Source organism: Mandrillus leucophaeus, unplaced genomic scaffold (genome assembly GCF_000951045.1).
Source record: "Mandrillus leucophaeus isolate KB7577 unplaced genomic scaffold, Mleu.le_1.0 Scaffold252, whole genome shotgun sequence".
In the NCBI taxonomy this organism is placed as follows: domain Eukaryota; kingdom Metazoa; phylum Chordata; class Mammalia; order Primates; family Cercopithecidae; genus Mandrillus; species Mandrillus leucophaeus.
The window spans coordinates 3,190,107-3,215,768 of record NW_012102610.1 but is presented as its reverse complement, the minus strand read 5'-3'; the positions used below and the strand labels follow the sequence as shown (position 1 = coordinate 3,215,768).

General features: G+C 44.3%; 1 protein-coding gene across 2 annotated transcripts in view; it reads right to left on the bottom strand.

Annotated features, from left to right (window-relative positions):
* NR2C2 (nuclear receptor subfamily 2, group C, member 2) overlaps nt 1-25,662 on the bottom strand; it is an 89,256-nt gene that overhangs the window by 9,534 nt on the left and 54,060 nt on the right. For both annotated transcript variants that reach the window (XM_011983643.1, XM_011983644.1), the window contains 8 exons: nt 19,063-19,263; nt 16,586-16,688; nt 11,972-12,151; nt 9,264-9,411; nt 8,082-8,175; nt 5,571-5,704; nt 3,648-3,825; nt 1,290-1,411 (listed from right to left, as the gene is read on the bottom strand). In XM_011983643.1, coding sequence (XP_011839033.1) covers nt 1,290-1,411; nt 3,648-3,825; nt 5,571-5,704; nt 8,082-8,175; nt 9,264-9,411; nt 11,972-12,151; nt 16,586-16,688; nt 19,063-19,263 — 1,160 coding nt within the window. The remainder of the gene's footprint in view (nt 1-1,289; nt 1,412-3,647; nt 3,826-5,570; nt 5,705-8,081; nt 8,176-9,263; nt 9,412-11,971; nt 12,152-16,585; nt 16,689-19,062; nt 19,264-25,662) is intronic.

The following is a 25,662-nucleotide window of genomic DNA, read 5'->3' as shown; positions in this document are numbered from 1 at the left end:
AACTCTGTGGAGGAGGTTCCAAATTATCCAACTAGAAAAAGTACACTCAGGGCAGTGGGTGGATCATGTTTCAACCTCATTTAAAAAAAATCTCAGGTACCTATCAGTACTATTAACTGTAGACTGTGGTGTTACTAAAAAAAAAAAAAAAAAAATGCCTGAGGTTACACCACGTACCAGATACCAGCAAGGGATAGGCAATTCTCCCAAAAAGCTAACAATGAAACTCCTAATACTTGTTTAGCAGTCACTACCTGTCTTGTTCTCCCTGGAGAATGAGACAATTCTGTCTGCCTTTCCTTTAATCATGGAGGGAGGTGACCATTCTAACTACTCAGGACACATCCCACACCACCTGACCCACAGAACCACACTGCCTTCTGCTGAGTCCCTTGCATGCCAGGCACTGGGTTAAAAGGTTTATAGATCTTAACTCCACGCAAGGATTCTACAACGAGAAACTGGAGGCTCAGAGAGGTAAAGTGACTTGCACAAGGCCACACAGCTGACAGGCGCTATTTTTATGCCCGACAACCAGGTCTGTTTGCCCCAAAGACAACAGTGTAAACTACTTGACAACGCTGCCCTCCATTCTAGTGTTTTCCACATATTACCTAAGGATGGTTACTCTGCAATATGCAGTAACTCTCATTGCATTTCCATTTTTGTATGGTTACTTATCTTTCAACCAGACTGCCAGTCACCTGATGGCACGATGGCAGCTGCACCAGCTGCACAGCACTTGGCACACTGGCAGAGCCGATGATGGGATTTAGAGGAGAAACATACACAAGTGGTACTCCAGAAAGCAAGAAAAGGAGGGGGTTTCCTGTAGAGATGACACCAGGGTCTGTACTACTCAATGTACCAGTTGGCACTGTGGCTTGTGTGAGATTGTAAATCCATGTTTGAGGAAACAGCTGATTCACATTCACCTTATTAAGGCCTAGGCACAGTTCCCGGCCTGGCTTCAGTTTGTGAGTCACACTGTGCATAGCACAGTGCTGGGGACTACCCCTTGCCTTCTACATTCTTCTCCATCCCCAGCTCCCAGCAGCAAATCCTTGGTATATCTAGGAGGCTCCATAAAGGTTAGAGGAACACTGCAGAACTGGCAACTGGTAATCCTGCTACCAGTCCACTAACTATATTTAATAAGAAATTCAGGGTCCTTTGAATGAGGTCATCGGAACAGTCAAACTAGATGGGCCCTCAGAGTTCTTCCAGGTCATTCCTAGGGAGAAGACGGCCCCTGCCCAAGGATACATGCACAGAAAGTGGCGACTTACCCAAGTGCCTGAAAGGCGGGGATTGACCGAGCCCAGTGCATTGAGAGGAAAAGCAGACGGGATGCAGACTCACAGATGTAGTGCACGTTGAGGTACTCTGGCATTGGGCTGGGCATTGTTAGCTGGAAAAGAGGAGGCACATGGCACAGGAGGTGAAGGAAGGACAGGGGATGGCTTTGTCTATCAACATGTATCCCTGTCGTGCTTCAACAGCAGTGGCATCTAGAGTCACTGTCTCTGATTCTGGTCCCATGCAGTCGGGGAGCTTGCACAGACTCCCCATGTTTTCTTGCTCAGTGAACTAGGGTCGAAAGGGCCTTGGAATGTGGTCCATAAGCCTAAGGGGATCTTCCTAGCCCACCTCCATAAAAACATACTCCTCAAGTCTTGCCTGAGCTAAACTGTTATTTGTTCTATGGCAATTCCATTTTGAGCCATAAGTTAAGGTCTAAATTAAATCTGGGGAACAGGGGCCAGGTGCAGTGGCTCATCCCTATAATCCCAGCACTTTTGAGAGGCTGAGGCAGGCTGATCACCTGATGTCAGGAGTTCAAGACCAGCCTGGGCAACACAGTGAAACCCTGTCTCTATTAAAAATACAAAAATTACCCAGGTGTAGTGGCGTGCACTACACCTGGGTAATTTTTGTATTTTACCCAGGAGTTCCAGCTACTGTAGTTCCAGCACCTGTAGTTCCAGCTACTTGGGAGGCTGAGGCAGGAGAATCGCTTGAACCCAGGAGGTGGACGTTATGGTGAACCAAGATTGTACCACTGCACTCCAGTATGGGTGACAGTGAGACAGTCTCAAAAAAACAACAAAAAAAAATCTGGGTAACCGGGGCCAACTTCATGGACTAGCAGGCATTTTGGGAGATGGTCTTAAGGTAGCAGTAACCAAGAGCCAAGCAGCTCACGTGATAGGAGGATGATATCCCATGACTAGAATGTTGTGCGAGGCTCCAGGAATTCCATTGTCTAGAAGGGGCTCCAATGCTTTTGAAGCTGGAATCACACTGGTGACTTGTCTCTTAGGCACCTTTGGGAAACTATGAGCAGGGATCTAGCTTCCTAAGTGACTGGCCATATCTCTCTAGTAAAAATACTGGGTCAGGCACAGTGGTTCACGCCTGTAATCCCAGCACTTTGGGAGGCTAAGGTGGGAGGACTGCTTGAGGCCAAGTGTTTGAGATCACCTTGGGCAACTTATCAAGGACCCCATCTCTACAAAAAATAAAAATAAAAATTAGCTGGGCATGGTGGTACATGCCTGTAGTCCTAGGTACTTGGGAGGCTGAGGCAGGAGGATCACCTGAGCCTAGAAGTTTAATCCCAGGAGTTTGAGGTTACAGTGAGCCACAATCACATCACTACACTTCAGCCTAGGTGAGTATCCATAAAAAAAAATAAATAAAAAGAAGAAGGAAAAAAGAAAAAATACTGAGGGAACAGGAAGACTCAGCAGTCTGGAGACCTAGAGACTGAGAGCGCTTTGGGTGCCCTCTGAGTGTCCTGTAGAAAAAGCAAGACCAGTGAATGACAGCACGGGGAAGACCCGTGAGGTCTTAACAGCACTGTTCAAGGGATCTACTTTCTGTGGCTCTAGAGGGCAGAGTAGCCAGGATCAACAGCTGGCTGCCTGCTTGTTGCAGACTTTATATGAGGGTTTCTATGACACAGAGAAGAGACAAAAGTGCCTGCCTGAGTCCATGGGGCAGCCAGGCTGTCACAGAATGGCAGAGGCAGAGCATTCAGCCCTCAGCAGTTACCACTATGTCAGCCTGTCTTAGTAAAGATGGGCCACGCCTGCTTCAGGGTTACCTTCAGAACCAAATGGCACTGTGAGCAAAAGACAAGTGAAGATGCTTTGTAATGGGAATATCATTCTGGAATACAAGATCCAGTTTGAAGTCATAATGTCCAATACCACAGTTTGAAGATGAGCTCACTCCAAAGTTTAATTTTTTTTTATTTATTTTTTTTTGAGGCGGAGTTTTACTGTTGTTGCTCAGGCTGGTGTGAGTGCAGTGGTATCGGCTCACAGAAACCTCTGCCTCCCAGGTTCAAGCAATTCTCATGCCTCAGCCTCCAGAGTAGGTGAGACTACAGGCATGTGCCTCCATGCCTGGCTAATTTTTGTATTTTCAGTAGAGACAGGATTTCACCATGTTGGCCAGGCTAGTCTTGAACTCCTGACCTGAAGTGATCCACATGCCTTGGCCTCCCAAAGTGCTGAGATTACAGGCATGAGCCACCCTGCCTCGCCCCAAGGTTTGATTTTTAAAACTGCAGACCAGCTTTGGTACAGAACCTCTCCCCCAGCAGGTTGGGGGCACATGGTTAGGCTGAATCCACTCACCTTAAATGTGACGTGTGTGTCTGAAAGGAGGGGGCCTTCAACCTCAATGATGGGTGTCGACTGGTCTCGGCTGATGACGTGGATGCTTCCTCCTCCACTGGTGTCTATCCCATCTGCCAGGCTTGGAGAGGAGGAGCTGTCTGTGGTATTAAGTGCTTTAGCTAAGGTATCAAATGCCCTGTGAGCAAAAATGAAGCATGTAATTGTTGTAAATCTACAGCTTTTAGGGGGAACAGAATTCTAGCTGAGATACGATTTAGAAAAACTACAATGGGAAAAGATTAAATTAAATTCTACCTAGTGAGGGAAACGCTAACAACGAAAGCTTCTTTATTTTATTTTTTTGAGATAGCACAGGCTGGAGTGCAGTAGCAGGATCTACCTTCCTAGCTTCAAGCAATCCTCGTGCCTCAGCCTCCTGAGTAGCTGGAACTACAGGCACACGCCACCACACCTAGCTAATTTTTTTCATTTTTCAGAGACTGAGTCTCACTCTGTCACCCAAGCTGGAGCGTGGTGGTGTGATCTTGGCTCACTGCAACCTCCGCCTCCTGGGTTCAAGTGATTCTCTTGCCTCAGCCTCCCAAGTAGCTGGGACTACACACGCTGGTGGCACACACCACTATGCCTGGCTGTATCTTTTGTATTTTTAGTAGAGATGGGGTTTCACTATGTTGGCCAGGCTGGTCTCAAACTCTTGACTACAGGTGATCTACCTGCCTTGGCCTCTCAAAGTGCTGGGATTACACACGTGAGCCACCGCATCCGGCAAACAATGAAAGCTTGTATGTATTATCAACACATCGTGTTAGGCACTGAGCTATGTATTACCTAACTTCACGGACAATTTCTTTCTCTCTCTCTCTCTCTCTCTCTCTTTACTTTTTCAGAGATGGGTCTCAGCTAGTCTCAAACTCCTGGGATCAAGTGATCCTCCTGTCTCAGCCTGTCTAAGTGCTGGGATTATAGCTGTGAGCCACTGCAACTAGGCCCAATTTCTATTTTTCACAAGTACCCTCCAAAGGTAAAAATTCTCTTCCATTTTACAGATGTAAATGCTGAGCTTACAGTTGTTAAATAACTTTTCCAAGACCATCCATACAATAAGTGATAGAACCAGAATTCTACCTAATTCAAATCCCACCCTCTTTCCACTGGACCTAGATCTTGTTATCAGACCACAAGTTAACAAGGGACTGGAACCCCTGAATAGTCTCCAGCTTTGTATCTGGCTGGTCTGGCATGTTAGGAGCAGAGCACAAGAGCCAAACTGCAGAGAAGAAACATCCTTAGCAGCAGTTATTGATGTCTGGCATTAGCTCATACTATCTATCAGCCACTATCAATCTAGTTACCCTGGTGGATTTAAGCTCTGAATTCATTACTCAGAAAAAATATACATGAGGGTTGGGGGTGGTGGCGCCCACCTGTAATTCCAGCACTTTGGGAGGCTGAGGCAGGAAGCTCACTTGAGCCCAGGAGTTCTAGACTAGCCTGGGCAACATGGCGAAACCCCATCTCTATTAAAAAATAAAAATAAAAATAAAAGACGACGAGAAAAATAGGTTAAAATAGAAGTAGAAAAGGGAATAAACTCTTAATATGCAGATGCATTATTAAATAGTAATTAATACAAATAACTGCTGTCCACTAGAGGTTTCCCCCTACTTCTACTGATTTACTCAATTTTCTTTTCCAAGGCTGGGAATGAAAAGAAGTTTTGATTGTTTTATACTGTATAACGTAAGTGGGTCTATGTTCCCATAGTTAAAATTTGAAAGAAGACAGATGTGCAGGGTCATTGTAACAATTTTATCATCCTTAGTTAAATACAGTACAGGTACCAAAATGCTGTTTTCCACCCTCACAATAGAGGGAGGGTGTCCAGGCCAGGAGGGGGCCTCCACCCTCATGGGCTCGTACCGAGTAATCTCACTTGCAGACTGGTCCTCTGGTTGGATTTCTGAAGTGTCACCGTTGTTCAAAGATTCACTTAGGTTGGCAAGCGAGGTCACTACATTTGCCAGTGTGCCCAGAGCTCCCTGGCTTGTTTCAGCCTATTAAACAAAAAATACTGACATTAAAAATGAACACAGATATGCAAATGACTCTCAGGCCAATGAAGTTACAATGCTGGTTCAAAAACAGCTTAGAGGCGAGGGGAATGTGACTACAAAGGGGCAACATAAGGAAGATCTTTTTGGTGATTTAACAGTTCTGTATCTTGGTGTGGTGGCATTTACACAAATCTAGATATGTGACAGAGTGACAGAACAAAAACAGATAAATTAGACTTCATTAAAATTAAAACTGTTGTGCTTCAAAAGAAATTGTCAAGAAAGTAAAAGCGCATAAAACAAAAGGACAATTCACAGAATGAAATATTTGCAAATCATATGTCTGACAATGGTTTAGTAGCCAGAATATCTAAGGAACACTAACAACTCAATAATAAAAAGACAACCCAATTAAAAAATGGAAAAAGAGGCCAGGCGCAGTGGCTCATGCCTGTAATCCCAGCACTTTGGGAGGCCAAGGCAGGTGGATCACCTGAGGTCAGGAGTTCAAGACCAGCCTGGTGAACATGATGAAACCCCATCTCTACTAAAAATACAAAAAATTAGCCAGATGTGATGGCAGGTACCTGTAACCCCAGGTACGCGGGAGGCTGAAGCAGGAGAATCACTGGAACCCAGGAGGCGGAGGTTGCAGTGAGCTGAGATTGTGCCACTGCATTCCAACCTGGGCAACAGAGCAAGACTCTTACTCAAAACAAAACACACAAAATTAGCTGGGTGTGGTGGCACATGCGTATAATCCCAGATACTTGGGAGGCTGAGACAGGAGAATTGCTTGAACTCGGGAGGCAGAAGTTGCAATGAGCCGAGGTGGCACCATTGCACTCCAGCTGGGGAAACAAGAGTGAAACTCTCTTAAAAAAAAAAAAAAAAAAAAAAAAAAAAAAAAGAGGTGCATTATTTCGCAACAAAAAGGAACGAAGTACTGATACATGCTATACATTATGACCCTTAAAAACATTACGCTAAGTGAAAGAAGCCAGCCACAAAAGACCATATACTGTATGATTTCCTTTATATGAAATGTACAGAGTTGACAAAACCATAGAGTCAGAAAGCAGATTAGTGGTTGGTAGGGTTTGAGAAGAGGGGGAAAAAAGGAGTGACTACATAATACGGTTCAGGGTTTCTTCTGAGGTGATGAAAATATTCTAAAATTAGATAGTGGAGATGGTTTGTACAACCTTGTAAATATACCAAAAATCACTACATTGCACACTAAAAGGGTGAGTTTTATGGCATGTGAATTATATTTCAATTAAAAAAAGAAAGCCAGGGGTAGTGGCTCACGCCTGTAATCCCAGCATTCTGGGGGGCTGAGGTGAGTGAATTGCTTGAGTCCAGGAGTTCAAGACCAGACTGGGCAACATGGTATCTGGGCTTCACTTTCAGGCTTACGCTTTCTCTGCATTTGACCGTGCAGTCAAGAGTCACTGTCCTAGAATGTGTGCTAGTGACAAGCTAAGCCCATGTGATTCATCAGCTCCCATCATGCATATGGCCCCTGCCAAAAGACAGAAGGTGCAAGGCCCAGCCTGAGGACTAAGGCACGCAGGGCAGCTCTCCATGACAGGCAAGGGCTCTAAATTTTGTCTTCTCTTTCCCAAAAGAGAATGCCCTGTGATACCCTGTAATGCCCTGAGAACGCCCATGAATGAGACTGTGAACAGATGAGAAGGAAGCCTGCAGACCTTGCTCTGGGTCCAATGGTCACAGCAATGCCAGTGTTCTCAATTACCAAGTCACCCTCTTAGAGTTGTGACTTGCTGCTACTACTTCCTCATTACTTGGTTACATCAGGAGCACCAAGATGAGAAAAACAGTGAGTTCCCTGGCCTGGAAAAAATCCCCCTCCTTGGTTATCTTCACAGGAGCCAGCCAGTCTCCCCTCTTTGGACTGACAAACGTCTCTGTCCACAAGTTAAATCCCTATGACTGATCTGCTCTAGCAAAGTTTTGGAATTGATAGATTCCTGGCTGAGCTTCACCCTGAAGATCATCTAATAAAAAAGAATCCGGGGCTTTTGCAAAAAGGCCATTTGATAAGCAGCTCTTTCCTTGGTATGCTAGTAGTTTGCCAATGTGTATAACAGAAAAAGAAAACTGCAACAGAAAAGAGAACCACCGAATGTCCACCAAATTGACATCCAGACTGACATGTCACAGTGATTATGACCAGCCAGCTCTGATATGAAAAGCCATCAGCATCTCTAAACAAATCACAAGGAGACCAAGACGTAGGTCATGCTTTTGATGTGGTCTCTGAAGGCCAGGAAGAAGGTGGTGCACACAGTTAGAGAAGTGGCCTGCAATGTCAACATAAAGGATGAGAGAAAGCATGAGTAGAGAACGTCACCTTGGAATCCGTGGCCAGAAGAACTGTACCATCCTCACGTATCAAAGGCTGCTGGATGTTCACAAGCATTCCTGGATCAAGAAGACCTGTTTGTCTATTTAAGACATAAAGAAACTCAGATCAGAGTAGCTTCCAACATTTTATGCACCGTATAATCATGCTGCATTTACCTGTCCTTCCATATTTGTGAAGCTATCTGAATAGCAGAAAAGCTCTAACCAGACTCAGCCGCTTAGTGACTAAACAGAACCCCCACCCCTGTCTCTCTGCAATGAGATATACATAAAGTTAGGTTTACAGCTTGAGACAGGATGAAACACAGATGCATCCCCCAGGGCTTTCCAGGATGACTGCACACTGTGGCCATTCTCCCAAGAAAAGTTTACTTGAGGGGCCCGGCGCGGTGGCTCAAGCCTGTAATCCCGGCACTTTGGGAGGCTGAGACGGGTGGATCACGAGGTCAGGAGATCGAGACCATCCTGGCTAACACGGTGAAACCCCGTCTCTACTAAAAAATGCAAAAAACTAGCCGGGTGAGGTGGTGGGCACCTGTAGTCCCAGCTACTCGGGAGGCTGAGGCAGGAGAATGGCGTGAACCCGGGAGGCGGAGCTTGCAGTGAGCTGAGATCCGGCCACTGCACTCCAGCCTGGGCGACAAAGCGAGACTCCGTAAAAAAAAAAAAAAAAAAAGACAAGTTAACTTGATTTTCAGAAAACCAGCAAGGCATCCTCAACTCCAGCTCTCTCTCTGATACATTTTGGATTTCTTGTTTTCCCCTCTTTCTGATCCTTTTAAAGTAAGTTCAATAGATTACATTAAAAAGAATATACAAGTTAACTATAGCACTGAGACCTTATCTCACCTTAGGTCTTTTGTCTGTACTGCAGAAAAGCCCCAATCTTGAATTATAAAATAATTGTCTTCCTGTATGAATGATGCCTAAATTGCAGGACATAATCTGAATTCAAGGCTAGGAGAATTTCTGACCCCATCATAAATCAGGCATCCTCAGGCCTGTCCAGAGGTGTGACTGAGCAGCTCCAGAAGGGGCAGAATTAGGCAACACAAGGTTGGAGGCTATGGCAGGTGGGTGGGAAGCCACAACAGTGCCTGTTCTGGGACACGTCTGTGCCTCCTCCATCAGCTGCAAAGGTTGACTGCAGTGAGAAAAAGGGACTGACCTCGCTCCGTCTTTGTCTGCCACAAACGTGGGAGTGGCTATCAGGGGACTTCTCAGGTCTTTCCGGATATAGATTTTCTCAGTTGAAGCAGCACAATTGCTTGGTTTCTCCCGTTGCACATCAAAGGGCTTCCGTTCACTCTGTACGGCTTAAATCACAACATAAACATTTGTGTTTAGAGAAACAATTCAAATCAATAAAAACCACATCCCTCGTGGTAAAGTAAGGGGTTTTCTTTAGTAAATCCATTACCGTAGGGAGGATGACTTTGGTGCTAGGTTCATTTAGCTCAGTTTTCACAGTGGACTTTTCGGCCAGAGAGAGGAAATCAAGCCAAACCATGCCATGTCAAATCTAAAGGCATAAAAAAGACCTCACGATGGGTGGTACTCCCTGCTAACAAACTGCAGCACAGCACCTATGTGGCCTATGGAAGCACCCATGAGCCTTCTGGGCCATTTTGTTAATTTTATGTTATTATTTTATTGTTTTTTGTAGAGATGAAGCCTCATTATGTTGCCCACTGGACTCAGACTCCTGGGCTCAAGAAATCCACTTGCCCCAGCCTGCTAAAGTGCTGGAATTACAGGCATGAGCCACAGTGCCCAGTTGGTTTTTACTTCATGATGCTAACAAAATAGATCATTTCAAGGATAAAGAAACGCCCATCTTTGGGCCGGGGGCGGTGGCTCAAGTCTGTAATCCCAGCACTTTGGGAAGCCGAGACGGGTGGATCACTTGGCCAACATGGCAAAACCTGGCCTCTACTAAAAATACAAAAATTAGCCAGGTGTGGTGGCAGGCACCTGTAAACCCAGCTACTTGGGAAGCTGAGGCAGGAAGAATTGCTTGAACCTGGGAGACAGAGGCTGCAGTGAGCCAAGACGTGCGCTACTGCACTCCAACCTGGGCGACAGAGTGAGACTCTGCCTCAAAAAAAAGAAAAAAGAAAAAAAAAGAAAAGAAATGTCCACCTTCAAGTAGGCCCTTAATAGAATGCATTTCCTTTGCCACAATTTGTAGAGGAACCCTTCTAATTTCCAAATCAAGTCTGAATCACTTCTGCAAACTGTTTAATGGGTGTCAATTTTACATCATGCTAGCAAACTCTCCCTTTAGCAGTCTGATATAAGAGCAAATATGCATGTTAGAAGCAACTGAAGAAAATGAAAGCTTTTTAAAGGCAAAAGTGATGAAAGTCAGGGACTAACATTCAGATACGCTGCTAATCAAACTGCTATCCAATTGAATATTGTGTTTGCAGCTACAGCTGTGATCACAAGAAAACTGATTTCAGTCACTGCTCTGAGTAAAAATATTCATCATTGAGAAAAAGGAAAGCTTAGCAATATGGGCCAGTCCCACACCAAGCCAGTGATTTATTTACTCACTTTGGGGAAAGAGCAGTATCATTAGATTAAATAAAAACATCACACTGGGCAGAAATTAGGTTGATATTTCTAATTTCTCAAAAAATACATTTCCATTTATTCTCCAGTTAATTTTACAGATTCCCATTCCCAGAAACGTCAACATCAATACTGAAATATATTGGGGTTTTCAGTGTTCCTAGAAAACTATGCAAAAGATGACAGAACCATGCAGCATACTCAGCAGGAGCCTGCAGTCCTGGGTCGACGGCCACCAGACTTGCGAGGCTGAGTTGCATGCCTTGCTCTGCTAAGCTCCATTTTCCTACTGTGGTTTGAGCCTAACTCCACTCTCCTTGAATTTCTTTGTGCTGCCCATCTTGGGTCCTGATCTTCATGTTAGGGAAGTGACCTCCATGTTGATTGGTCCCTGAAAACTCCCAAAATTCTGGCTATGGGAGTGGAAAGGAGGGGCCTGAGACCTTCCCTGGCTGCCCCACACATCCAGGAGCAATATATTTCCCTTTAGAACCCCAGTTACACAGAGGCTTGGCAAAGGACCTTATCCCAAAAGAAAGTAGAGGGGCTAAGAAGACAAGGAGTAGGCTGATGTAATCCTCAGGAGCAATATATAAGTAGGTGAATAAGCAGATCACAGAAGAGGACCCTGTGGCTGAGAGGCTACGTGTGTCCTCAGGCATCATAGCTCTCTCTTAGTGGCACACCTGGAGGCAGATTTGGTATCACCTTTCCTCCAAAGCCTGTGTTCAATCCACTCCACTAAGCTGCCTCCTGATGCATCTGGAATAAGGCTTTCCACACACACAGCAGGAGAACAGACCAATCCCCGCAGCACTGGCTCTGAATCACCTAGCTGACCCATGAGGTAAACCAAAATGAAGCTTAAGTGCGTAATTTTTCTTAAAAGTATTTTAAGGCCAGGTATAGAAACCTTATTTTTTCTTGTTTACTCTCTCCCTCTGCGTTAACTCATGTGGTTTTAAAATTTTTTTTTTTTTTTTTTTTTTTTTGAGAGGGAGTCTCGCGCTGTTGCCCAGGCTGGAGTGCAGTGGCCGGATCTCGGCTCACTGCAAGCTCCGCCTCCCGGGTTTGCGCCCTTCTCCTGCCTCAGCCTCCCAAGTAGCTGGGACTACAGGCGCCCGCCACCTCGCCCGGCTATTTTTTTGTATATTTTTTAGTAGAGACGGGGTTTCACTGTGTTAGCCAGGATGGTCTCGATCTCTTGACCTCGTGATCTGCCCGTCTCGGCCTCCCAAAGTGCTGGGATTACAGGCTTGAGCCACCGCGCCCGGCTGGTTTTAAAATATTGTTACTCACATTCCATTTTCATGCCCATCTCTAAGCATTTTTTCAGCCGGCAAAACTGACAGCGGTTCCGGTGATGTTTATTGATGATGCAGTCTTGGTTGCTCCGACAGCTGTAGGTCAAATTTTTCCTCACGCTCCTTTTGAAGAAACCTTTGCAACCTTCACAACTGACAGCCCCATAGTGACGGCCTGAAACAGGAGAAAGAATACACAAATATTTTGTGACTGTATTTGTGGATTCAGTTCCTGTGCAAGTCTTATCAAAGTGATGGGTGCATACGCTGTTAGGTGCCAACAGCCACGTGGCCTGAGCATTAAGCATACTGGCCACACCCTTCAAGTAATTTCTCTACAATCTTTCAAGTAGCCTTAGGAGTTCATGATGGAAATACTGAAGCTCGGACAGGTTATATGACAGCTGGCAGATGGCATGACCTTAGTGCTCTTAGTATACAAATGGTCTAACACACAGTAGGAGCTCACAGGTGACAGCTGAATTCTACTATCCACTTGAACACACCTGGGTCCTATTCCTGGAGATCTGGGCTTATGAAGTGGATCAGGTCCCCTGTCCCGCCACAAGTGGCACATAGCAGACACGTTTATGTGTAGCTTCGGCACAGAGGGTCTCACTCCTGCATTTAGCCCCTCTCTCTGATTCACGTCCTGGGCCCTAAGTCTCCCCTGGGGAAGCGGGATAGTCACAGGGAGAAGCATGGGGACTGTGACTGCCAAAGCCCACAGCAAAGGAGGATTACCATATGGCTCACATGGGCTAGCTACTCAGAGCCTTCTAGAAACATAGTTCTAGGAATGAATTTATTAAACACAGTTTATTTTTCTAATCTTGTTTTACTTTGGTGTCTCTTTTTATTTTTGATACATTGTAATTGTCCATATTTATGAGGTATAATTTGATATTTCAATATATCCACATGTTGTATAATGATCAAATCAGGTAGAGTGACCACCACCTTATGCATTTATCATTTCTTTGTAATAAGGACATTCAAAAACCTTTCTTCTAGGTATTTTACAATATATAATACCTTATTGTTAGCTATGGCTACAGTGCAACAGAACACCAGAACTTGTTCCTACTACTTAACTGTAACTTTGTACCAGTTGGTCAGTCTTTCCCAACCATCTCTCACTTTTCCCCTCCCGCGTCTTGGTGCCATTGTTCTACTCTCTGTTTCTATGATATCATTTATTTTTTAAGGATTCCACAGGAGTGAGATAATATTTGCCTTTCTGTGTCTGGCTTATTTCACGTAACATGATGTCCTCCATGTTCATCTATGTTGTCACAAAGAGCAGGATTTCATTCAATTTTATCTATTCCACTGTGCTACATACCACATTTTCTTTAGCAATTCATCCACTGTTGGATACTTAAGCTGATTCCGCATCTTGGCCATTGTAAATAGTCATGCAGTGGGAGTGCAGATATTTCTTCAACATAATGATTTTATTTCCTTTGGATTTGGATCCAGTACTGAGATTGCTGGATCATGTGGTAGTTCTAGTTTTAATTTTTTGAAGAACCTCCATACAGTTTTCTATAGTGGCTGTACTAGTTTACAGTTCCACCAACAATGTGTAAGTGTTCCCTTTTCTCCACATCCTCCCTAGGACTTCTTTTCTTTTGTCTTTTTAATTGTAGGCATTTTTTCTTCTTTTTTTTTTTTGAGACAACAGTCTCAGTCACTTAGACTGGAATGCAGTGGTGTGATTTCGGCTCGCTGCAACCTCCACCTCCTGTGTTCAAGTGATTCTTGTGTCTCAGCCTCCCGAGTAGCTGGAATTATAGGTGTGCACCACCACACTAGGCTAATTTTTTTATTTTTATAAGATTTTATAAAACAAAAATAAAATCTTATATATTTTATCTTTTTTTTTTTTTTTTTTTAAGACAAGAGTCTTGCTTTTGTCACCAGGGCTGGAGTACAGTGGTGCGATCTTGGCTTACTGCAATCTCTGCCTCTCAGGTTCAAGCGGTTCTCCTGCCGCAGCCTCCCAAGCAGCTGGGATTACAGGAACCCACCACCACACCCAGCTAATTTTTGTATTTTTAGTAGAGATGGGGTTTCACCATGTTGACCAGGCTAGTCTCGAACTCCTGACATCAGGTGATCCGCCTGCCTTGGCTTCCCAAAGTGCTCGGATTACAGACGTGAGCCACTGCACCCTGTCAAAAAATATGTATCTTATAAAAATACAAAAATTAGTAGAGATGAGGTTTTGCCACGTTGGCCAGGCTGGTCTCGAACTCCTGGCCTCATGTGATCTGCCCACCTCAGCCTGCCAAAGTGCTGGATTATAGGCATGTGCCACCGCACCCAGCCTGATTACAGACATCCTACCTGGAGGTGATACCTCATGTGGTGTTGATTTGCATTTCCTTGCGGATTAGCGATGTTGAGCATTTTTTCATATAACCATTGGCCATTTGAATGTCTTCTTTTGAGAAATGTCTATTAAGGTATTTTGCCCATTTTTAAATTGAGTTACTTGTTTTTTTGCTGTTAAGTTCCTTATACGTTCTGGATAGTAACCCCTTGTCAGGTGTACAGTTTGCATGGTATCTCCAACTTTTAATTATCAATGACATTAAAAAGTGGCCCTGGCCAGGCAAGGTGGCTCACGCCTGTAATCCCAGCACTTTGGGAGGCCAAGGCAGGCAGATCACCAGGTCAGGGGATCGAAACCATCCTGGCTAACGTGGTGAAACCCCATCTCTACTAAAAATACAAAATTTAGCCAGGCGTGCTGGCAGATGCCTATAGTCCCAGCTACTCGGGAGGCTGAGGCAGGAGAATCACTTGAACCCAGGAGGCAGAGGTTGCAGTCAGCCGAGATCATACCACTGCACTCCAATCTGAGCAACAGAACAAGACTCCATCTCAAAAAAAAAAAAAGTGTCCCCTCCTTCAGTTTAGCTTTCTTATTCACAAAGTGCTTTCACATACATTATGCCTCACTTGTTTCCAGCTGAGACTGACCATGGACATGCTCTTCTGATTCTGTCTTGTTTGTATAATCCAATTTCACAGCTACATTGCCAAGGAGAATACATTTCACAGGATTACCATTTATGGTGGCTACAGAGAATCCCATTGTTCTAAGCTCTAGTATGCAAAACCATTTTCCAAGTGTGCATTTGGAACAACTTGGTCTTGTTCTTTTAAGAATAGTTGTGGTAAAGTGCCTTCTATAACATCGTTTTTCCTTTCTTTGCAATATATTTCCTTGAGTTCTCTATCTCTTTGAGTGACACTAGTTCAGGAGACAATGGCACAAAGAGCCTGTGACTAGGCCTTTCCTTAAGCTCAGAAGAAGACTGACAAATGGGGAAGTCGAGCAGATTTTATGGCCCTTTTGTTATGTTCGTGCTTCATTCATTTGTTCAGAAGTTTGTAGAGTGCCTTTCCTTGCTGAGCAAGAAGACAGGAATACAGAGATAGATGGTAAGACATGGTTTTTGCTTTGACATTCTGATGGGGAAGACAGGCCTGTAGAGTGAATTATATGAGTAGGCAACAACTGATTAGAGAAATCTGTAGGAAAGGGCAATCAGAATCACAGGCAGCACTGTCTACCTGCCTAGTGGGGTAGGTGAGGGCTTCAGAGAAGGGATAGGATGGATTGGGTTTACCAGGACAAAGGGTGGCAGGCACCATTGGCAGATAAATGGTGTCACCAGCGTGAAAGAGAAACTGGAGCTTCTGATCTTCTGTAGATGCTTGTCTGGGTCTGTCTTCCTAAGAGGCTTGGTCCAACCTCCTTTTTAAAAAACAAAACAAACAAACAAAAACCAGGACTACAGTGTCCAAAGTTCCTGTGAATTTTGTGACCACAGAAGAAAGTGGAACCAGGCAGCCATCACAGAACACAGGCCTATGCCCTTGGCATCCCTGGTACTGTGTTCTTATAAAATACTTCTCCATTCCTTCCTGTCTGCCTCACTAACCTTCTATGGATCCCCAGAACAAGCAGGCCAGCACTTGAATTTTTGGGCCAGACATGTTCTTCAGTCTCACTTTACCCAATTGTAATCACAGAAGCCTATAAGCGCTATCTCAAGGATACCGTGGGTATAGACCTTAAACTCTAGGCCCTGGCTCCACTTGCTGGAATGCCCTCCTCCTGCTCCAGCGAACATGTACACAATCACCAAGGCTCCCACGTGTTACTGCCTCTGTGGGGCCTTTCCTGACCCTGGGACTCTAGCTGGAATCACATGCTGCCTCCTGCTTCATTACAGCAGTTATTCATAGTGGGTTATAGTAAGGGGATGATAGAGACAGTTATAGTTAGGATGAAGGGGGATTATACAAATTATACATCTTGTAAAATAGCCAAGTGCTGTGCAAATGCACACTTAACCAAGATCTACAAATCACAGAAATCGTTTCTTGACTTTTCCTTTTTATGTCTAATTATTCGACAAACTACCTTACTTATTTACATCATTACCCCAATCAGAAAAGTAGAATTCATGTGTGAAACCTACAAACGTACATAAAATGGTCTTTCTAAATTAACTACCACCCCACCTCACAACAGTTACTTCATGCTGTTGGCCCGTTATAAGTGCCAGCATAACCTGGAACTACATACCGGAGGCTTTGTCGCCACAGACCACACAGTACTCTACCACCTGGGGCCGCTGGACGTCCGTCTTCCCCAGTAAACGCTCCACAGAGGCAGAATCCGTGACAATCTGAGAGAAACCAGGAAATAAACAGGGGTGCCAATTAAAAACCAAATCACTGCCGGGCATGGTGGCTCACGTCTGTAATCCCAGCACTCTGGGAGGCCAAGGCGGGTGGACCACCTGAGGTCGGGAGTTTGAGATCAGCCTGGTTAACATGGTGAAACACCGTCTCTACTAAAAATATAAAATTAGTCAAATGTGGTGGCAGGCGCCTGTAATCCCCAGCTACTCTAGAGGCTGAGGCAGGAGAATTGCTTGAACCCGGGAGGCAAACATGGTAGTGAACTGAGATCGCGCCACTGCACTCCAGCCTGGGTGACAGAGTGAGACCCCATCTCAAAAACAAACAAACAAACAAACAGACAAAAACCCAGATCACTAAGCAAAGTAATGTTTAACTATAAATTCTCAATGTTGGGTTTCTAAGCAGGAGAACTCTGGACAGAACTGGGAAAATTCCAAATGACAACTTAATCTGACACCCAGAATGGTTCTGCCACTTATCCGGACTGCTCATCAGCTGGGTGGTTTCCCAGGATCAGGTGCTGGTTTCCACTGATCTACTCTATCTGGCTACTACAACCACCCAAAATTGTGGCCCATGTGGGGAATCACACACAGACGCTACCAAATGAAGATATTTAAGATTCTTCCCATAACAACTTGAATGTATGCAAAGAGGTATATTGGCAGAGAAATAACCAAACTTTATTAATTAAATAACTAGGACTCTGACTGAGGCAGCCAGTGGTGAGATGACGAGAACAAATGACCTTTGAAACCTGCTATCTTCCCCTAATTTGTGGTGATTTTCTAGGTGACAGCAATTCATCTGGGAGAATACTAACTGATATCAATACGCGAAAGTGAAAAATAGCTGTTATTTTAAAATGTACTTGAACTTGAGCCAACAATAAGCCTTAAAATGATTTATACACGGTGGGAACACATACAGAAATCATTAAGTAGAATCACCTCTTGTGAAACATGCAACAAAATCAACAGCCATTCTTTCACAGACAAGGAGTACTCTAAAGGAGGAGGAATTCCTTTCTGATTTCAGATGATCACAATGTACTCCGGGAAAGGAAGGATGAGACAGCATTTAGTAAGTGTGGCGTAAGGTGTCTAAAAGAACAGTTCCGAAAGCTGAACACGTTGGCATTCTGATCCCAGCTCAATCAGAAGACAAAAAAATTCTTCCCTTCCTTAAGTTTCTTCATAGTAGAACCTCCCCACCCAAAACAGAGATTCTAAGCAGCATTAATTCAATAGTCAAAAGGTGGAAGCAACCTACATGTCCGACAACAGATGAAGAGAAAAAATGTGGTCTATATACAGAGTGGAATATTACTCAGCCTTTAAAAGGAATGGAATTCTGACACATGCTACGACATGGATGGGGGAAATAAGCCAGTCACACGAAGGCTGATTTCACTTATATGAGGTACCTAGAGTAGTCAAATTCATGGAGACGGAAAGTAGAATGGTGGTCACCAGGGCTGGGCGAAGGGGAGAGGAGAGTTACTGTTCTATGAGTATAGAGTTTCAGCTTAGGAAGAAGAAAAGAGTTACACAGAGCTGGACAGTGGTACAACAATGTAAATCTACTTAATGCCACTAAACTGTATACCTAAAGCTGATTAAGATGGTAAGTTTTATATTATGTATATTTTATCAAAAATTAAAAAAAAAAATTAAACACAACCCTGACGAAGCATGCTCTGTGCTCAGCCATCATGGGATACTGACCTTGAGTTTCTGTTCTCTAAGTGTTGGATTTGGAGATTCTATGCTTCCCAGCCTCATGCTGAGTAACAACCCTGCTTTCCTTCAATGCCTGCTCTTTTCCTTGCTATAGACTGTCCTCAACCCCATTCTGCCTTGAGAGAGCAGGAAGAACCAGGGCAGAGATAGAGACAAGAACTGAGGGGCCCAGAGTGAGCAGTACACGGTGGCAAGTAAAGACATGATGAAAAGCTGGGGCCACAGACCTGATGATCTGGACAAAATCAGTTCTCGCTTGGCTACAGTCAGCCCTAGGTGGTACCTTTAAAATATCAAGGGCTGACACTTGATGGCCTTAGGTAAGAACAATTCTCCAGTAGCCTCAGGGCCGGCTTGCTCATGCCAGTCTCCTGTGGCCACTGACCTCCTTGTTGTACTTCCATCCTCTCTGAGAGTTACAGCTGACTGTCTTCTGGGCCTTGCCACTGGTTTGCTGGTTTATTACTTTGGCCAAAGCAGCAACCTGCCATGTTTGCAGGTCCCCAAAGAACCTTCCAGGGATGGATTTGGCCTCGAAGGCAGACGTAAGAACAAGTCAGGAACAAGTTCGATAGCAGAAGTGCTGAAACAAATACCTGTCCAAAGGCCTTACCTGGATCCTGCCAGGGACGAGGTTGTCTGAGGTGGTAAATATGAGTTGCTTGGCGCTGGATGTCTCTGGGGAAGCCAGGATCACCTTCCCAGTTCCAGCTCCATCTGGGCTGGTCAGGATGAACTGCTGTTTAGGGGATCCGGAGGCGTCCACTGCGGTGACTATCTGGATCTTCTGTCCTGTCTGCTGGTCTGTGACAATCTATAAGACACAACATGGAGGCCGCTCTCATGGAGTGTCACAAGACCTATACATTTGCAGGCGGTGCTCAAAGTGGTGACCGCCAAACACCTTGAATTAATGCTGTCTAACATGCAGTTTCACTAGTCCACGGTGAATCGAGAAAAACAAAACACAATAGTGAGCTTTTCAGAAACAAATTTTCATAAAGCTAATTTTAGTCTAGGACCATATCTTTCCTACTGTTTTTAGAAGTAAAATGCCCTTTCTTTTATGAAATGAAGGCAGTAATAAATAATAGATAGGTTTAACTTTTTGAAAAGTCCTTGTCCTCACGTATTAAGAAATGTAGGCAATCCTAACTCTTGAAATGCTACTGATCCATAAAGTCCAAAAACTTGGGAACGACTGCTTCAAAGACGGCCTCTTTCTAAAAGGTCCTATAAATACTATTGCCTTAGGTTGAGAGAATACAGGGAGACCCTTGCTGACACACACTCAACTCACCACTAATTGACCACCCACCTCCTTCACTCCCACTTCCTGACTCTGAGGTCTTTAAGGATAGAGACTACATCTGATTCACTGCTATATCCCCAGGGCCAGCACAAGGCCTGGCACATAGAGAGAAGACAATAAAAGATCATAGGATGCACCGAAGGAAGTGGGCACTGACTCTGGAGAAGTCTTGACCCTTATTCCTCTGGGAGTTCCCACTCTTCAGGAGCATCACTGTCAAGACTCCACTTCTTCACACAGTCCTTGTCTAATTGCATCAGTCACAACAAAAACAGTTGCTATGATAAGAATGAACTCTCTTTTTCTTGCTCATGAAGTTCTTTAAAGTTGTTCTAACCCCCGTCCTGCCTCTCTCCTAGGCCAGATATTCCTGGCTAGCAGCACTGCCACCTTTCCCTCCAGGCACCAGCAGACCCTTACTACAAAGAGGACTCTGGAGCTGCTGCTGCTGCTGTGTTGGGTGAGGGGAAACATGCTATGTCTCTGGCTGGAACTCAGTTTCCTACAGCACAGTACATTTATGGGCAGGTCTAGCATCTGTACCACCTCTTGACAGACTTTTGAAATGGAACTCTGGCCGGGCGCGCTGGCTCACGCCTGTAATCCCAACACTTTGGGAGGCCAAAGTGAGAGGATCACCTGAAGTCAAGAGTTCAAGACCAGCCTGGTCAACATGGTGAAGTCCCGTCTCTACTAAAAATACAAAAATTAGCTGGGCATGGTGGTGGGCACCTGTAGTCCCAGCTACTTGGAAGGCTGAGACATGAGAATTGCTTGAACCCAGGAGGCAGAGTTTGCAGTGAGCCAAGATCGTGCCACTGCACTCCAGCCTGAGCGACAAAAGGGAAACTCCGTCCCCTCCCCCCCAAAAAAGAAATGGAACTCCAAGGTTGAGACAACAAACTCACACAGTCTAACACAACAGCTTTGCTAACTGCAATATGGAAAATAAGACAATGTTGGCTGGCTCAAAATAAAATGACATAGGCAAGAAAAGATTCAATCACTTAGATGTTTACTGAGCACCCACTATGAGTCAAGCACTGTTCTAGGTACTAGGAATATGGACGTGAACAAAAAAAGGTCCCACCATCATGGAACTCAACTTCTAGTGGGGGAAACAGACCATGAACTCTGAATAAATAATATCAGTCAGTGTAAATGCCCTGGAGAAAACAAAAAGCAGAATAAACAGAAAAAGCATGACATTGGGAAGGAGACAGGGCTGCAACTTTAGGAGGAGAGACATCTCTGAGTATGTGACACTAAGCAAAGACTTGAATCAAACACAAGAGGAAACTGCAAAAATGTGGCAAAGTGTGCTACAGGGCACAGCCAAGTGCAAGACCAGAGAGGACAGCAGAATAGGATGACAGATCCAAGAATGAATCCTCAGCTGATCATGGGACAAACCCCAGTATATCATCATTTCCAATTAAAGGGGCAAAAGATGTTTAAAGCTCAAGGAGAACAGATTTGGAGGGAATGAAAGGAAGAACCTTTCATCATTACAATCTGTGGCATGCCCAGAGTCCCCCAGAAACATAAAACATGAGACAGAAAACCTTGTGAGAAGAATTATCTTTAAAAAAACTTTCCTACCCAAGGCTCAACTGAGAGACTGCAGACACAGGCTGGTTGACACACACTTCTCTCAGCTGCCACAGAAGGGATTTCTTGCCTTAAACAAGATGGCCTTTCGAAGCCCTTATAACCTTGAGCTCCGTGAGTCAAATGTCTATCAATTTTTTTTTTTTTTTTTTTTTTTGAGACAAGAGTCTCACTTTATCACCCAGGCTGGAGTGCAGTGGCATGAGTATGGCTCACTGCAGTCTCAACCTCCTAGGCCCAAGCCATCCTTCTGCTTCAGCCTTCTGTGTAGCTGAGACCACAGGCGTGTGTCACCACACCCAGCTAATATTTTAGAAAAATTTTTTGTAGAGATGGAGTCTCATTTTGTTGCCCAGGCTGGCCTCAAATTCTTGGGCTCAAGTGATCCTGCTGCCTCGGCCTCCCAAAGTGCTAGGATTCAGGCATGAACCACCAAGCCTGGCTCATGTCTATCAATTCTTATTTCCTTCCTAAACTGTTTTCCCTGTTAAGAAATGACATAGTTATGTGATTGAGAGGGGTCTTCAATTACCAACTAAAACCAAGGCAATACTAGTAATTCCTTTGCCTTTTTGTAATCAGAGATGACACATTCTGTACCAGAGTACACACAGATAACCAACATGTCATTTCCTTGTATGCTCTTCTCCAGTCATTGTGGTTGAGGTATGGCAAGTATGAGGTCAGGGTATGGTGTTAGAAGGTAGAAGTTACTGGTTCCAGACAGGGACAGTAGCTCTTAGTGGCAGTATATAACATACTTCAAGGCTCAGAATTTTTATTTTTGAGACAGGGTCTTGCTCTGTTACCCACGTTGGAGTGCAGTGGCATGATCCTGGCTCACTGCAGCCTCGACCTCCTGGGCTCAAGCAATCCTCCTATCTCAGCCTCCAGAGTAGCTGGGACTACAGGTAAGCACCACCATGCCTGGCAATTTTTTTTTTTTTTCTCTAGAGATGGGGGTCTCGCTATTTTGTCCAAGCTGGTCTTGAACATCTGGGCTCAAGTGATCCTTGTGCCTTCACCTCCCAAAAGCTGAGAACCAATGTACCTGGCTAGATTATTCTTTTCTTTTTTTCTCAAAGACTCGCGCTCATAAAAATTCAATGAATTACTTATAATTTGGGGATTTTTTGTTTATCTTCACCCTCCTAAGACATTTGTATCCTCCATTTAGAGAGAACACCTCCATGAGAAAACTAAAAATGCAGGCAGAAAAAAAAAATCTTCCAAATACCCTATTGGAACACAAGGGTGACCACTAGGCAAGACCTTGTTAACAAACATAGATAGATTCCTATTTAATGACCTAGAGGAAACATCAAATTGCAAGGATATATCCAAGCTCATTAAAATTTAAGTCGGCTGTGGAGGAGAGGTATTGTGCATAGAACTTTACTCCCTGAAAAGATACATTCCAGCCAAAATTCCCAGTATCTATTAATGTGACCTTACTTGGAAGTAGGGCCTTTGCAAATGTAATTAGGATAAGATGAGGTAATACTGCATTAGGGTGGGCCCTAATTCAATGAATGGTGTGTCCTTATAAGAAGACCACGTGGCAATGGAGGCAGAGATTGGAGTGATGCAGCTGCAATCAAGCAAGGATTGCCAAGGACTGCTGGCACCCACCAGAAGGTAGGAGGAGACAAGGAAGGACACTCTCCTAGAACCTTAAAGAGAGCATGGCCCTGCTGACACCTTGATTTCAGACTCCTGGCCACCAGAAGGTTGGCAAAATAAATTTCTATTGTTTTAAGTCACCAAGTTTGTGGTAATTTATTGTGACAGCCCTGGGAAATTAATACAAGAGGCGAATTTTATTTAATTTCTTTATTTGGAACAAAAATTCTTAACCTTCTGTCTGTAAACTATAACAAATTGGGGGGAAGAGAGTAATGTAAGAAGATAAGGGCTATTTTCTGTGATTTTTAAGGCCCTCAATAGCCTACCTAGTCAGAGCTGCTACAATGCTTGTTGTGAAAAAGTGAATTTGTTTGAACATGATTGATATGTTAGTAAATAATTAGCATATAATGCAAATTTTGTGTTTATGCATGGTTTCTTCCATGAATAACACTAAGTAAATAGGTTAACAGAAAATGACACTGAGCTGAAGTTATCCATGCAGGGATACTCAGTGCACGTGGTATGAGTCACATTCAATCCATCTGGTGATTTCAGGTCACCCCATGTCCACCACTCACAGTAACTCATGAGACGCAATCCTCCCTACACCTACCTCCACAAAGAAACTACAGGACTTTTTCAAGGTAAAGTGCCGTATTTATTTATTTTTGAGATGGAATTTTGCTCTTGTTGCCCAGGCTGGAATGCAATGGCATGATCGATCTCAGCTCACAGTAACCGCCTCCCAGGTTCAAGCGATTCTCCTGCCTCAGCCTTCAGAGAAGCTGGGATTACAGACACACGGTACCATGCCCAGCTAATTTTTTTTTATTTTTAGTAGAGATGGGGTTTCTCCATGTTGGTCAGGCTGGTCTCAAACTCCCGACCTCAGGTGATCCGTCCACCTCGGCCTCCCAAAGTGCTGGGATTACAGGCATGAGCCACCGCGCCTGACCAAGTACCATATTTATTATAGTCACTATGTATTTAACTACTTGCAGGTTTTATTAGATTCACTATCTGTTTTTTAATATGTTACTGACAAAGTTTTTGAGAATTGTGTCACTAATCTCATTTTTTTCCCCATCAGTCCTGTGGTTTTCATTGCACAATTTGGTAAAGTGTGGGAATTTTCAGGAACACATGTCACATTATAGCACAACTGACTTTACTAAGCTAAGGTCCTCTCTAGTTAAGGTCCTCTCTAGTTCTAATTCCAAAGGACCTTGAAACGATCTTATACACCACCATTCTCCCCCATGTTACCCACTCTGTTCCAGCCAGCTCAACATCTCTGTTGCAAAGAAGAGTCTGCCAATGAATGGCCTGCAGGCAAAAACCAGCCACTGGATAACTTTTGTTTGACTACCCAAAATTATTATTTTTTAATTTTTTTCTTGAGACTAGGTCTTGTTCTGTCATCCAGGCTGGAGTGCAGTAGCATGATGTTGGATCTTTACAACCTCCACCTCTCAGCCTCAAGTGATCCTCCCATCTCAGTCTCCCAAGTAACTGGGACTACAGACTCGTGCCACCACGCTTGGCTAATTTTTGTATTTTTTGTAGAGATGACATCTCACTATGTTGCCCAGGCTGGTCTTGAACTCCTGAGCTCAAGCGATCCACCTACATCAGCCTCCAAAGTGCTGGGATTACAGGTGTGAGCCACTGCACTCAGCCCCCTAAATATTTTTTTAAAAAACTTTGCTAACATCTAAAAATTGAGTATTTCCCATAATCAAAATCAAATTTGTAGTTCTCTTGACAAACTGGAAGCTCAGGTTATCCTGGGCTCAAGTTCTCTCCATGGTGCCAGGTGGCTGGAGATGGTGTGGTTTGGCTACCCCTTTAGGTGAGGTAGCCTCTCCAGTTCATCCCTATCCTCACCTTGCCACCTCTTTCACTGTAAACACGGGAGACAGGGCTTGGTAGCTACAGACATGAATATGAATGCTTACTCTATTACTTTCCAGCTGTGTCAACTTGGAGCAGTTACACAAGCCCTTGAGCTCCATTTATGTATCTATGAAAAAGGATGACTAGGAAATTGAAATGATACGATGTGTGTGAAACTGCTTGGTACACTGCCCAGAACACGCCAAGACCTTGGTAAAGTATTCCTTCCCTCTAAGCTCTCACATACTCCTTTCCTCACTCAGTTTTGTCTTATCCCTTTCATCTTATCAAATCGCTCCTGATGAAAAAGTCAAGACTTTTTTACCATGGCTTACTCATTCTTTCATTCATTCCTCAAATATTTACTGAGGGTCTATTCTGTCAGACAGTGTGTTAGACAGTGGCACATGAAGATGGCTCCTGCCCTCATGAAACTTTTAGTTCAGTCAAAGACACTGGCAATATACAAGGAAACAAACCAGTCAGTAAACAATTTCAATTTATGGTACATGTTATGAGCGAAAAGACCAGGTTGGGGTAACCCCGAATAACAAAAGTATTTAACTTTAGAAAGAGAGGTCAGGGGGCTGGGCGCAGTGGCTCATGCCTGTAATCCCAGCACTCTGGGAGGCCGAGGCGGGCAGATCACGAGGTCAGGAGATCGAGACCATCCTGTCTAACACAGTGAAAACCTATCTCTACTAAAAATACAAAAAATTAGCCAGGCGTGGTGGCAAGCACCTGTAGTCCCAGCTACTCGGGAGG